This window comes from Rhamphochromis longiceps, linkage group LG14, assembly GCF_057381845.1.
Source record: "Rhamphochromis longiceps isolate RC_006_pf linkage group LG14, R_longiceps_female_GT1.1, whole genome shotgun sequence".
Taxonomy (NCBI): Eukaryota; Metazoa; Chordata; class Actinopteri; order Cichliformes; family Cichlidae; genus Rhamphochromis; species Rhamphochromis longiceps.
This window is the reverse complement of record NC_140570.1, coordinates 15,688,023-15,703,555: the sequence shown is the minus strand read 5'-3', so window position 1 is coordinate 15,703,555 and position 15,533 is coordinate 15,688,023. Positions and strand designations below refer to the sequence as shown.

General features: G+C 41.7%; 1 protein-coding gene across 1 annotated transcript in view; it reads left to right on the top strand.

Annotated features, from left to right (window-relative positions):
* Positions 1 to 12,472, top strand: part of LOC146653819 (cilia- and flagella-associated protein 337-like) — a 41,277-nt gene extending 28,805 nt beyond the window's left edge. The window contains exons 14-18 of the mRNA XM_085380250.1: positions 5,724 to 5,825; positions 6,044 to 6,115; positions 7,313 to 7,503; positions 11,238 to 11,435; positions 12,258 to 12,472. Of these exons, the coding sequence (XP_085236376.1) occupies positions 5,724 to 5,825; positions 6,044 to 6,115; positions 7,313 to 7,503; positions 11,238 to 11,435; positions 12,258 to 12,386 (692 nt within the window). The 3' untranslated portion in view covers positions 12,387 to 12,472. The remainder of the gene's footprint in view (positions 1 to 5,723; positions 5,826 to 6,043; positions 6,116 to 7,312; positions 7,504 to 11,237; positions 11,436 to 12,257) is intronic.
* Positions 12,473 to 15,533: the final 3,061 nt, after the last annotated feature.

Sequence of the window (15,533 nt, the reverse complement as noted above, 5' to 3'; positions counted from 1 at the left end):
CACTTTGGCTCACGTATTGAAAGTTCAGCTGCAGTTTACCAGTCTGTGTGAGCAGCGTGCAGACACAAACTGCAGGGCCCCTCTCTGGCCTTCTGAGACAGATCAAGCCCACAGATAAGTACTGAGAGCGATAAAGTGAGGGATGGAGGTGGAAAGGTAGATAAGAGGGGTATTCTCAAAGCTGGAGGGAGAAATGGTTTGGAAGGAAATGAATAGTTGGAGCTAGAACAAAAAGCACGATTCAGGAGCTACTTTAGAAACTTGGAAACTTCTTCAAAGTTCGCTGTGCAATTTCTTTCCCCGTGCTCAGCCCCCCGCCATCAATTTATTTATCCATTTTTATCTAATCTCTGTACTTTAGACTGCCCACCCCCCTCCATCTACACATAGCCCCGCATTGCACTGCTCCCTCCACCTCCAATTTAATCCAAAATGCCCAATTTGAATTATGTTTATTAGAACTCTCGCAGTGGAAGCAAGGGTGAAATGAATGTGTTTCTGCCTTTCGAGCATCTATGTGTCTGTCTGTGCGTGCATGTTGTACGGCTGCAGGGAGGGTGCTTGTATATTTTAAGAAAAAACTTTGGAAATGTGCAGGCTGAATGCAAACGAGTCACCTCATAAATCACATTTTTTATATTTTGAGCTTCAGTGCTTTAATGTCTAGAAGGAGAAAGCGTTAAGCTGGGGGGAAGATTCAAAAACATAACCTTTGCGACAGCTTTTCGTCATCAGAGGTGCTGGGATATCCACATCTGCTAACATCTTGTCCAAAAAATTCAGAAAATGGTGTAATTCATTCCTAACTCCTCCTACATTTGAATATCCTGTGTGTTACTCTCCTCCCCTGGCCTTTGGGCATATGAAAGGGATAGAAAAAAATGAATGAAAGGGAGGGGGTAAAGAAAAAAAAAAGGGTGAATCGCATTCGCATTGCTATTTCCTGCATTTCCACGCTTATCTTCTCGCACATTAAAGTAAAAGGTGCATGAGAACTGTGCGCTATTTTCTACATTAACTTTTGTTTTTTTTGGAGTTGCAAATTCTTTCTTTGACAAATCCACCGAGCAAAAAGGCGGCATCTAAAAGCGATGACGCATTAGTTTCAGTTGGCTGCATATTTCTTCGGGGTTGTAGTGAGTAATGCTCTTTTCACATCAAAGCATCGGTGCTGCCAAGTTATGCGCTTGTGCCGCCGAGTGAAGGCAGTGGTGGCATCATGGCCACCAGTGAGAAAAGTCAATTTAAAGTTCTATTTGGCCTCGCACCTGCTTAGGAGACGGTGCACGTGTCTGTGTTTGTGTATATTATTTTTGTGAGTGTGTGTGTATGTGTGTGTGCGCACGCATCTGTTAGTTTGGGTCTCGAGTTGAATCAAGTTGTAGCAGGAACATTGGGTTGATGGGGGACTGAGGTCTCCTCATCCATATTCAGTGTTTGCTAGGTTCTGCTTGACTTCTCACTCACACACACACACATGCACGCGCGCGCGCACACACACACGTGCATTTCGGTGCACACAAACACAGCAGGATATATGGGTTCTGTGTATCTCCTTCAGTCTAACCCCCCTTTTCACTTTTCCTTCCTTCCTTGAATCCCTTAATCCTTTGTGAATGAAAAACTTCCAAGCAACCAGTCACCAACTAATCTGAAGTTTGATGAATGGCCAAAATGTTTTGCAACAAATAGAAATAGCAAGCGCAGAAATCAAAGGACGTGATGACAACAATGAAATTTTTTTTTTTTTTTTTTGAGCAGAGGGGGCTCTTTTTGTGTATATATAAATCTGTTGGGGGAAAAATGGTAAACAATATTTAATATCATTGATATTAAATCAAGTGATGCCGCTTGAGTTGGCATTAACTGAGGCAGAGGAATGGAAGTTCAAAAATGACTCGGTGGAGTCAGAACTTTTTACCACAGACATTGTGCTGGTGGGTTAACTGGAACAGGTTCCATGGACTTCCACCAAAAAAAAAAAAAGCTGGCACCACAAATTTGCTGGGCCCAAAGCTGATTTTAATAAACATGGGAGGCGCTGCCGCGAGAAATTCACTAATGACTGGCTGATGTACCAGACAGATTCTGTCTGCAATGATTTTCATATCAAGGAAATTACTTGTCAAACCTGTCAAAATGTGAGATCGCTCTCACAAGGCATCCAAGGCAAACTGGCTCCATGCTGGCACTGACAGCAGTAGCACAGGCTCTGTAATGGTAAAAACTAGCTAAAAACTCATCTGACCTCTGTAGCCATTTGTGGGCTTGAGCGTATTCGCCAAAAATACAATGAGTATAACATCTTTGTTTCTGCCAAATCAATCAATCTTTTTAAAAACAAAATCATGTTTTACAAAACTGAACAAAAGTTTCGGGCAACCCCTCATTTCTTTATATTTTTGCTCCAAGGACCAAGACTTTCTTGTAAATGTTTAAAGTGGTCTTGAGCAATAGTTGTCCAGGATTTCTGAGGATCTTTTAAAAATTTTCTTTAGACTTTGGCTGCTTTTTCATTCATTTTTAGTCCCGTCCTTGTGCCCGACCACATTCAGAGGACTGTTTTGTTTTTTGATCTGATCTATGAATCACTCAAGCCTAAAAAGGCATCAAACCTAAGAGAACCGGTGTTGTGTCTACACTTAGACCACTTAACAAAGAATCATTTTAAAATTGTCTTTTGTCTTTGTTACTAGCAACCTGTCACAAAAACACGTTTTCCTCTGGTTTCTTTAGTTACATCTACAAAGACAAATAATCATCAGTATGTTTGGGAAAGTTCAGGGGAGACGTAGCACAGTGCAGTGAGTGCCTACAGCCATCTGTGACACATGTTCTGGGCTCTTTCATGAACGGTTTAGGTAATTAACACCAGCATTAACTTTGACAGCTATTTCTGATTTCGTTTTAGTCAACCAAATACCATGAATCAACTGTAGACTAAATCTACAGTTCACTCAATCAACTAAAATGTAACGTATAACAGTTGTTGTGTTTTTACCGGTGAGAGTTTCTCCACACACTTTACAAAGCTTTACACTTTATCCGGGAGCTTCCCCCTTCCTGTTTTTTGGCGGCAGATCAAATGTGCGCATCTAACCATACTGCAGATTACTACCGATCAGTTCACTCACTTCCAAACTCATTTTAATGCAAAACTTATTTAGTTCTGATTAGTTCTCATTTTTATTTGCTGACAATGAGTTTCAATACATTTCAAAGTATTAAAAGCATTCCTGGATAGAAAAGGACACAGTTAAGCTCTATCAGTCTCCCCAGAGCCTGAACCTCAACATTAGCGAAGCAGTGTAGATCATGTGGACAGAGAGCGGAACAAAAGGCAGGTGACGTCCAAAGAAGAGCTTTGAATGTCCGTTAAGAAGCCTGGAGAACTATTCCTGAAGACACCTTAAAGAAATGACAAGAAAGCTGCCTAAGAGATTTAAGGTTGTGTTGAAGAATAAAGGTGGTCATAACAAATACTGACTTTCAGCATTTGACAGTTTGCATACATTTTAATAAATCACCACCCATTTCCCATTTTCTGAGCAAAATATAAGCAACGAAGGGTGACTAGAAGTTTTTGCACAGAATTGTACGTCTGCCAGTCACTGCTGCTGTTACTAACTCTGACACTGCAGTCAGAAGTATAATAGTACTAAAGTATAGAGCTGCAGTTCAGACTACAGGTGTTAGAGCTATTCTTGACACTACGGTACATCTACTACCATCACTGCTGCTCCCATTGACGCTATTCTGCTGCTAATGGAGCGAAGCCTGTAAGCAACGTTAGACAGACAACCCATTCTCCTCCAGTAATATCCCAAACACAGCCCTTCCATTTGATGATCCATTTAAGCAAACTCTTTCTGCCACCACTGGGAGTTCAGGCTGTGTTGCAGAATAAAGGTGGTCATACCAAATACTGACTTTTGAGTTTGTTAGAATGACAAACCGTGCAAACGCTTTTCTTATTATATGTTGTCAAAGGAGCTTGCAAAGAAAAGCGTCTGGACTTCTTTAAGTTGCTTGAAGACGTTTCACCTCTCATCCAAGAAGCTTCTTCAGTTTTAAGGTCAAATGGTGGAGAGTCCCAGATATAAACCTAGTGGGAGTGACCCCCCACAAAAGGGACAAAAGGACCCCCTGATGATCCTCTAATCGCCTGAGCCAAGGTGTGAAACTGCGTGTGGGTCCCAATCAGCCAGAGTTTCGGGTGTGTTCATTGCGAAACCTGGCCCCACCTTATCATGCGAATTCCTGAGGTCAGATGGCCCAGGATGTGAGTGGGCGTTAAGGCGTCTGGGAAGGGATCTCAAAACTGGATTATAGATGGCAGAGAGTTGGTGTCGTAAACCACCGCCTCTGTTCAAAGATGGTCGCTCACAGTGGACATAGATGGCTTCTTTCACTCCTCTTTCAAACCATCTGTCCTCTCTGTCCAAAATGTGAACATTGGCATCCTCGAAAGAGTGTCCTTTATCCTTAAGATGCAGATGGACTGCTGAGTCTTGTCCTGTGGAGGTGGCTCTTCTGTGTTGTGCCATGCGCTTGTGAAGTGGCTGTTTGGTCTCTCCAATGTAGAGGTCTGAGCATTCCTCGCTGCACTGTACAGCATACACCACATTGTTAAGTTTGTGTTTTGGCGTTTTGTCTTTCGGGTGAACCAGTTTTTGTCTGAGCGTGTTGCTGGGTCTGAAATGCAGCGGGATGTCATGCTTGGAAAAATTTTTCCTGAGTTTCTCTGATACACCGGCTACATAGGGGATGACAATGTTGTTGCGTCTGTCCTTCGGCTCAAGACTTTTGCACATTGCTGTGCAGCGATAAATCTGTGTAGTACTATTTTGTGTACGTACGTCTTTGTATTTCTTGTTATTATCCCCTGTTTAAATATGCACTGTGATGTGTACTCTATGTATGTTGTCAAAATTGTGCAGGCTAAGTGCATCAAAGTGATTTTAAAAATTAATGAGGGGGATTAAAGCATCTACATCTTAAAGCTCAACATTGTGTAGATGATGCAGAAATGTGCTCTCATTCTCTCTGACCCTCTCTGTCTCAGCCGTACACACACACACACACACACACACACACACACACACACACACACACACAGGACATGATAAAAGTCACTTGAAATACAGAAGCTGGCCCTGGGCTGCATGAATAATGCAGCAGACTGGCACTCTCATAAACTTTATACCTCCTATTGCTCACACACACTCACCTCCCATAGCCAACACACTCCTCACACATCTCATTAAGTCCTGCTGTTGGACTGTTGAGCGACCTAATGAGATTCCTGCCGTTTTTGACAAACACATTGCCATGCATGTGCTCTTGCTTATATATAATGTAGATTACTTCAAAACCTTGCAGTAAAAGTTAGGGGTTGAGTGTTGGAACAGATGGTAGCTGGGGACAGATGTTGAACTTTATCTTTAGAGAAGTTTTTAGTGGCCAGCTTGCATGATTCAGCAGCAAGATAAGAAAGTAAGTGTGTGTTGATAAAAAGTTTTCTTTTGTGTGTGTGTGTGTGTGTATAGTCTTTGTATTTCTTTTACTGTGAAGACACTTGGTAAGCACAAGAGCTTGTAAAGCACAGGCGGTGAAGTTTACTATATACTGCCATGAAGCAAAGTACAGTTTTTAGAAGGTTTGTTTTTTTTGTTGTTGCCAAGTTCTTCCTCTGTGTTTTGTCCCTCTTCTGATGTGAGTAGGAAGCTACCATGGCGAGATCATAGTGTGGAACAGCAGCACAGAAAAAGCTTTGAGGAAACTCCGGCCACATGACGAAGGGGAAGACTGCAAGAAGCAGCAAGGTGCCACTTTCAACGACAGCAGCTGCAAACACATTCAAACCGTCGTTTCTGTAATTATTATTAGACGTTAATTCTTCCAAAAATCTTTAAAACAAGGAGAAATTAAGTTAATTTTTTTGCCTGTTTCTGTTTGCTTTTTCTTCTGTTCCTCATTCTCAACTCTGACACTGTGGGTCGTTTCCCCACTTCTCACTTCTCAACGTGCTTTTGAATGACAGAGGACTCGGAGAGCTGCGATGCCATCACCAGACTGTTCTTCATTCCAGGACGCACATCTGTAACAACTGCAGGTATAGATTGTGGACTCTTTAAAGTGTTATTTAAAGTAAGTCCTAAAAGATGTGGGAGGCTGTATGTTTGTGTAACGCTGTGGGGCAGCCTCAGCTCAGTATTAAATGTCAGCTGAGAGAGAGTGGAGAGAAAACTATTTTCACCCAAACAAATTCCGTATTTTGACTTTTCTAACTTTTCTCCTAACAATAAAGCCATCGCATTTGCAAATCAGCTAATTTCACCTACTTGCTGTGAGCCTCTTTAAGCATGCTTGCTGTAAAAGTGTTGTAGTTTGACGTGCCTGCAAAACCAAGAGCGGAAGCTGATGCAAACAATGAAGTAACTTTAAAGGCGTTCTACATTTTAAAATGCCAGATCTGCTGAATATATGGCCTTGCATTTATTATTATTATTATTTTTTTTAAGGATGTTTTACACAGATTGTGTGTCTGGTGTTTACATATTTCAAATACAGTAAGGCTGTGTGGAAATACTGTACAGCATTTGCACATCACTGATCCTTTGATGTAGCAAGTTTTCGATATTTGTAACTACTTTCCTGCCAAAGTTTACTTTCCTGTATTTATTTAAAAAATTCCCTGGTCCCTTGACTTTTTAAATCCATTTAGATTTATTCTTGCTGTTAAGTAGCTGCTGCTGCTTTGAGCTGTAGCTGTTAGGTGCTTTAAAAACAAAAAAAACATGATCGGCCTCTGTGCCTGCTGCTGCTGCTCAGGTTTGCTGTAGCAATGAGGTATGTGGCTCTGTTGATGATGTTAGTGGAGCAGTTTTTTCTATGGGTTGCCAGATCCAGGGAGAACTAAACAAAGGAAGCCCTGGCCATGTTTATTGTTGACCAAAAAAATCTCATTGTCAGTCAGAACTTGTACAGATTTCTTACTAATTCGACTATTTCAGTGCTTAATGAAATATGTTGCTGATCTTTTTTCTTTTTTCAGTATCATGGATGTTTGAGATTCCCACTTAGCAACAATATGAGCATTTTTAATCCATAATTGATTTTGATTACATTTTAGACCACATGGGTACACTCTAACTGACTTATTGTAACTCTGTTTGACTTTCTCCTATTGGTACTTGTGGTGTTGCTACCACAGCATGCGTTTTCTTTTTCAAATCTAGTCCAAACACACGTCTAAAATAACCGATGCCTCTGGTTATTGCAGCCATTTCTATTTCTGCATTTCCATCAGGCGCTGCAGATTTGGTGTCCTGCGGGGGTTCAGGTACGGTCAGGCTCTGGAGCACCCAGCACGCCCGTCTGGTAGGACAGTTCACGGCCCACGAAGGGGACCTGGGATCTATTGTAATAGCTGTCAGTCCCTGTGGAGAATATTTAACCACAGCTGACAGGGAAGGGACAGTCAAGATATGGGACGTGAAGGTGGGTTTGTGCACAATTTTGTATATTGTGGTGTTAAAAAAAAGGAGTAAAAAAGAGAAAATGACGGAAACTGATGAAAACAGAGCCCGAGGGTGGGACAGAGATCAAGAGGCAGACTTTAATAGACAGTGAAGAAAGAGTGGACCCTGAATATTTCCATTAAATCAAAGCGTGTTGTTCACTCTGAAAATGACAGCCCTGCCTGTCATTGTGATGTCTCAGCAGCTTGCTGGAGTACAGTGAAGACAGTCAATCATTTAGAAAATCTCCCCTGATGGATTAGTGGAGAGAGGTAATGCCTCCATCCTCTTTATTTTTTTAAAAAAAATATTATTTTAAAGCAGTAGAGGCCATTAGAAATGGATGAGATTTGTAATTGATTCCTTTTTTAAACAAAAGATATTGTTTTTGTAGACCACCTCGATTAAAAGAGGAGTGATGAGGAGTCATCACATCATCAGTAATGTCATCCACGTCCACTGAGATTCAGTTCATCACACGAGAATGTCCCACGCGTTTGGTCACTGAAGAGTTTTCATACCTCAGAGAGGCCTTTCGACTTTTTGACTCTTGTTATGAAGACTTGGATCGTGCCGTCAGTATGAAGCATAGCTGCATCACTGTCATGCTCATAATCACAGTAAAAGAACACCCTCTCGGGTATTATTGCCACAATATTCAGAGCTCAACTCTCTGTCACAGTTTATAAGGGGATGAATTCAGATGGGTACGTCTCAATTGGCTTCCAGTTTAATTTATGGAGATTTATGTATATATAGTTGAAGCTGGGCAATCTCAGTGCTCTGGTGGAAATTCTGTCCCTTCGGCTAGTATTGAGCGCACCTCAGAATCAGCTGGATAACTAACATGATTGCACAGTACAGAGTTGTGCGCCCAGACATTTCTCAGGTCAGTCGCAGGTGTCACCTTAAAATGATGTGCAACTTAGTTAAATAAGTTTAAAGTATTTAAAGTAACTGAAAATAAATGTTTTGTGCTTAAATTGTAACTCTTAACACTGAACTTAAATCTTGTAGTTATTAGGTACCCTCAGTGTTATCTTATTGTAACACATGAAACTCCTCCTATCTGAAAAGGTTCTATAAATAATAATGTAATTATAATGTTGCCTAGCAACCACCTAAGAATGGATAAAATGATCCATTTGTAGCCTTTATGCAATATCATCACTTTATAAAAGCATTTCATTTCAGTTTCAACAGACCAAATATAAATGATTAAAATACCAAACTATGATTCACCAGGTCTATAAACTGTAACTTATACAGTGGGGCAAAAAAGTATTTAGTCAGCCACCGATTGTGCAAGTTCCCCCACTTAAAATGATGACAGAGGTCAGTAATTTGCACCAGAGGTACACTTCAACTGTGAGAGACAGAATGTGAAAAAAAAATCCATGAATTCACATGGTAGGATTTGTAAAGAATTTATTCGTAAATCAGGGTGGAAAATAAGTATTTGGTCACCTCAAACAAGGAAAATCTCTGGCTCTCACAGACCTGTAACGTCTTCTGTAAGAAGCTTTTCTGTCCCCCACTCGTTACCTGTATGAATGGCACCTGTTTGAACTCATCATCTGTATAAAAGACACCTGTCCACAGCCTCAAACAGTCAGACTCCAAACTCCGCCATGGCCAAGACCAAAGAGCTTTCGAAGGACACCAGGAAAAGTATTGTAGACCTGCACCAGACTGGGAAGAGTGAATCTACAATAGGCAAGCAGCTTGGTGTGAAAAAATCAACTGTGGGAGCAATCATCAGAAAATGGAAGACATACAAGACCACTGATAATCTCCCTCGATCTGGGGCTCCACGCAAGATCTCATCCCGTGGGGTCAAAATGATCATGAGAACGGTGAGCAAAGATCCCAGAACCACACGGGGGGACCTGGTGAATGACCTGCAGAGAGCTGGGACCAAAGTAACAAAGGTCACCATCAATAACACACTACAACGGCAGGGAATCAAATCCCGCAGTGCCAGACGTGTTCCGCTGCTGAAGCCAGTGCATGTCCAGGCCCGTCTGAAGTTTGCCAGAGAGCACATGGATGATACAGCAGAGGATTGGGAGAATGTCATGTGGTCAGATGAAACCAAAGTAGAACTTTTTGGTATAAACTCAACTCGTCGTGTTTGGAGGACGAAGAATACTGAGTTGCATCCCAAGAACACCATACCTACTGTGAAGCATGGGGGTGGAAACATCATGCTATGGGGCTGTTTTTCTGCCAAGGGGACAGGACGACTGATCCGTGTTAAGGACAGAATGAATGGGGCCATGTATCGTGAGATTTTGAGCCAAAACCTCCTTCCATCAGTGAGAACTTTGAAGATGAAACGAGGCTGGGTCTTCCAACATGACAATGATCCAAAACACACCGCCCGGGCAACAAAGGAGTGGCTCCGTAAGAAGCATTTGAAAGTCCTGGAGTGGCCTAGCCAGTCTCCAGACCTCAACCCCATAGAAAATCTGTGGCGGGAGTTGAAAGTCCGTGTTGCTCGGCGAAAGCCCCAAAACATCATTGCTCTCGAGAAGATCTGCATGGAGGAATGGGCCAAAATACCAGCTACTGTGTGTGCAAACCTGGTAAAGACCTATAGTAAACGTTTGACCTCTGTTATTGCCAACAAAGGTTATGTTACAAAGTATTGAGTTGTATTTTTGTTATTGACCAAATACTTATTTTCCACCCTGATTTACGAATAAATTCTTTACAAATCCTACCATGTGGATTCATGGATTTTTTTTCCACATTCTGTCTCTCACAGTTGAAGTGTTCCTCTGGTGCAAATTACTGACCTCTGTCATCATTTTAAGTGGGGGAACTTGCACAATCGGTGGCTGACTAAATACTTTTTTGCCCCACTGTAAGTTACAGTTAACAGGTTATAAGTTTAGAGGTTTTATTTACTCTGCAAAACTAACAAGCCAAAGCAGTAAATGTCAGACATTGATTAAAAATGTACTTCATCTGCTTTAAGATGCCAATAGAGGCATTCATGGCCAGTTAGGTTACTACCAACCTTGGAAATGCTATCTGGGCCAAAGAGGACATCATTAGCTAATATGATTTTGTGGGTTATACAGGTTATCGTGGAAAAGTCACCTTTTACAGTGGGATCTCACTTTCATTGTACACTCCAGCTGCGGCAGCTCTGTCATTAAAAAGTTTACTCTTCAGGAGCCCCAGCTAAACATAGCCCTAAGTCTTTCTTTGAAAAAAGCATTCATCTCACTCTGTTATCTATGTTAAGCAAAAATATTCACAACACAAATCATCTCCAAAAAGTCAGATCTTTCCAGAATTTTACTGCACTGTAATATTAGCACTAACTAGCTTTTCTGCAGTGCAATATCAAGGATCTTCCTTTATTTCAGGCTTCTACATAAATCATCAGCTCGTGAGGTTTCATTCCATAGAATGCACAACACACTTCTCGCTCAGTCTTTTGGCATACCATAATCACCTATTATGTACTACATACAGTTTTATATGAATTAAATACCTCAGTCTTTTAGTCATTTTTTATGTCTGCCTGCAAAATCTATGGTCACCAATAAAACACACAAGAAGTGGTAATGAGAGTGGTAAATCTGCCACTGTTGCCATTGTAACCTGCTGTGTGATTTGAGAAAACAGAAAGCTTAGCAACGGTAACTATGGGTGGCAAAGCTCAGCGGTTGTGTAATGATCTGTTCCTCTGTCCCTCAGTATTATTGCCTCACACCAGGTGAAGGAGTCAACAAAGAACTCCCAAAACTGCTATCTAGTTTCCATCCACACCTCGACCACGTGACTCACCTGGAGATGTGTTTACATGGCGATAAGCTCCTCCTCCTCTCGGCATCGTCAGACTGCAGTCTGGCTCTCAGTTACCTGCCTGGAGAGACCGTCGGTTTTTTCGGACAGGTAAACAAATGCACACAAGTGCAGCGTCTTGGGTTACGCAACACAACCTGCAAGTGTGTAATAAAGAGCTGGTCGGATGAAGATATTGTTCGGTGACACAGTGGCAGGCTAACGGCCTTATATCCTCACACTTGAAATGTAGAGATGTTCAGAAGGGCTCTGATAAAGCCTAACCTCCCTCTCTGCAGCATGCTGGTGGTTGTTAGCTTCCAGTTGACAAAATGAATGTGAAACCTACCATCAAGCCATGGTTAGGCGTGTGTGTGTCAAAAGAGACTCATGTGAAGTTAGCCTGCGGCGGTGTCTGCTGAGTGTTGCTTCATTTGAGTTTGCCTCAGGCCCACACACTCATTCAGTCGCACACACATTCACACAAATTCACTCCTATGATTTCATAAGAATACAAAGAACTGCACAGATGCATGAAAGCTAATACATTTACAGGCTCTCTACATTAAATTTCATGGTATGGAAATACGCTGCTTTCCCTAATATAATGTTTTTGAGGCAATAGAAAAAATTCAGTGCATAGTTCGTGTTGCTTTTTATACTTTAAGAAGTATTGTGCTACATTTTATTAATTCACGAAGCCTCATTAGATAACATTGTTCAGTATTTCTCAGGTTCTGCAAATAATACATATAATTTTACAGCCATGAGAAAATACAGACAATAACACAATTAATAATAATCCTGCAAACTCTAGTGTCAAAATCCAGAATACTCTTATCAATTCAGTGGAAAAGTCTTGGGGCTGCAAGGACATCTTGCAACACAACACACTCGAATATTCTGCTCATCAGTGCTGTGCATGATCTGTAGAGTGATCCTTGGTGTTTGGAGAGACCTGGAACGCAACAGCCGCAACAGGAAGCGGAGCAGGACCAGAGTGACCGAGGAAGGCAAGAAAACACCGGACTAGAGATCACCTCTGGCAAGCAGCGAGACTAATGTTAACCAAGGACACGACTCTCCTGCAGAGCGAGGACAACTGGGGATAAAGGATCAGAAAAAGGCCAAAAGAGACAAAAGAGAAACTAAAGCTGATTTGAGTTCTACATGATTACAGTTGTTTTATTCCTGGACTGAATAAGTACTTGAAAGAATGAATAGTTTGCTTACTTTAAAAAAATACACTGTAATGGTTTCGCTAAAGAAACTACAACATGTGTGCCAAATGAGTAGAAGAAAAATAAAAACACTACTGAATTGTAGCGTTTGGGCATTTTATTTTTATCCCTTAGGATTGTGTAGTGTGTGACAGTAAGTCGTCATGAATGCGTTTCATATCTGCAAAGAATGAAAACATTTAAATTGCTCCCAGTTCTGTGATTTTTATCACTAATAATGCTTAGAAAAAGATACTTCGTGAGATTACAGTAATTATTTTTTTGAGGTTGTTCTGTGTTCTAATACAAAAGTCAGTAAGAGTCGAGACAGCATTTACTGGTGTTCTCAGAGTCACTCTTCCATTCATTGCCAATGCAGATTTTTAGGCTTTATGTATTTGACACCATACTTTGATTTTGCTGTTGTTCTGTGTCTTGTAATCAAAAGTTCATGCCACTAATGCAGATGGGACTGACCTGGGGATGACTGCTTGTGTGAAATCAGAAAATCCATCCATCAGTCCATGCATCGATAACTGATGATGTAACCGCTGAACTAAACCTTAAAGAGGTTGCTGAGTGGATGCGTTTTTTTTTTGTTTTTTTTTGCCTCATTTTGCAGTGCATCTGACTGTATATTAATCATGTTCGTGTGTACAGTTTTTCACCCAGAAGCAGGCAGTTCATTAGTAACTGGCAGTAAACAAGGATAGAAGAGATGGCTCCCATCCTTTGCCTGACTGGCCTTTCTCTGGGGCACTTGTTCTTCTACAGCTTTTTACTTCTTTGTTCCAGAGTTTTGGGAAATTTTGCAGGGCAGCACAGCACATAGTACTGTCACTTCACAACAAGAAGGGGCCTTTCTGAGTGGAGTTGTGCATTGCATTGGCCTATGACAAGCCCCCCAACCCTGAACTGGATAAGTGGAAGAGGATGGATGGAAAGAAAGAAGAAATTAATTGTGCAGTTTTTTTGTTGTGGATGTATCTTGCACCTTAAAGCCTTTGCACGACCACCAGACTGAAGGCCTGTGTGCTTGAGATGCAGGCGCATAACAGAACAGAACCAGTCTTTAAGCTTGTTTTAAGGTAAATGCTCATCCCACATTGCTTTATTACTGAAGGTCAATCACCAGCAGACAGTCCAGACTCCGGGTACCTAAATATCCCTCTAATGAAATTACCATGCTGTCATATGTGAATCAGTGGTATTCTTTGCTCTCTGGTATGTGCTTTAGTAGCTTGCACTGAAGTAGAGAAAATTAAACCTGGGACATTGCCCACTCTGTGCCAGCTGTTATTTCACCCATCATCGAATCTCATTGACTTCCATTGCTCTCTGGCTGCCATGAAATACTTCCTGTGTGGACGCACCTTAAGAATCCTTTAGATGCTGCTCTTTAAGTCACAAAATAGTATCAGCAGGTAACAGTGTGTCTGACCAAAAGTATAAGGCTCTGTTAAAGCCATGGTTAGTACAATTTATATGGTTTCTGTGAATCAATCCATCCACCCATTCATCTTCTTCCACTTATCCAATTTAGGTAGCCTATCACGGCTGTCATTGAGTGAGAGGAGGCATACACCCTGGACAGGTCGCCAGTCTGTAACTGGGCTAACACAAAGAGACAGACAACCATTTACACCGATTCACATCAATTTATAGCAACCAGTTAACCTAAAAAGCTTTGGCCTTTGGACTGCAGGAGAAAGCTGGAGTACACGGAGAGAACCCACAAAGGTGCAGGGAGACAGAGAGGCCTCAGGCGGCTGGTGGATTAAAACCCAGGTGCTGTGAGGTGACTATTGTTGAGAGTTTATTAGAGGTCAGCTGAAGCAGTTTCACAGGGACATGTGTAATATTTAGATCTAATGAGAGAATGAAACCGATTACAATGTTTTTAATTCTTATAAGTTCGCAATTGATAATTTTATGACCAAGAGAATGTAAGCAATCAGAGGAATGATATATTATTAATCCACAGTGGAATAGTTTCTGCAGGATAATTAAAAGGTGGAGATGAGAGAATTTAAGGGTCTGCCTAAGCTCAAGGGCAAGTCAAATGACAAAGGACGCCACATTTTAAAAGGATGAGAACGCCCCCCCTCAAAAACCAAAAAACTTGAAAAGTGTGAAACTGTAGGAAAAGTGTCCAGTATGACTCTACAGGGGGAATCAATACTTGCCGTGTGAAGCTGCGTGTTTGTGAGAAAGTGTGTGTGTGTGTGTGTGTGTACAGTACTGAGCTCATCAGAAAAGTTTGTATGGTTGATTTGGCGGAAGAGCCAATTGGCAAGTCTTAACTGGGCTACCATCCAGCTACTGGGCATGAGGTGAGGAGAGGGAATGGCTTCACTCCATCACCAGCTGAGTGTGTGCGTGTGTGCGCGTGACTAAATAGCCTCAGTCCATCAGAGAACCCATTCAGCAGTGAGCGAGCGTGTCAGGTCTGTTCCGCTCACTCCATCACCGCGTGCATGTGTGTGTTTGTGAGCAATACAGGAGTCATGGATATTGATGGAGTTGGGCGCTCAGTCTAATCTTTGCAGCAACACAAAGTACTCGGGTATCCACAGGAGAAATAAAACACGGTGCCCCCACCGACACACACTCAAGGAGGAAAGTGCAGGATTTATTCTTTGACTTTTACGTAGCCATAAAGATCACTTGAAATTATAACAAACCGGATTAAAAGAGTCAATATTCGGAGCCAGTCTAATAGCCAAACCAGGCTGTGAAATTTCAGTGTCGTTAAATTTAGTACCAACTTCGCAAACGTCCACGCGCGGGCAAACATGTGCACACGCGCCGTACACACACAATGCGAAGGTGGAAAAGCAATTACAAGCAGGAAGGTTGATTTTGATTTTAATTGGGAGCCCTCGCTGTGAGTTCCACCTGTTATTGTCGGTAGCCAGCAACCATAAATGTGGCGCTGTCAGTCCTGCATAACTCGTTCACTGAGTTTAATCGAAATTACTGTGGCCTA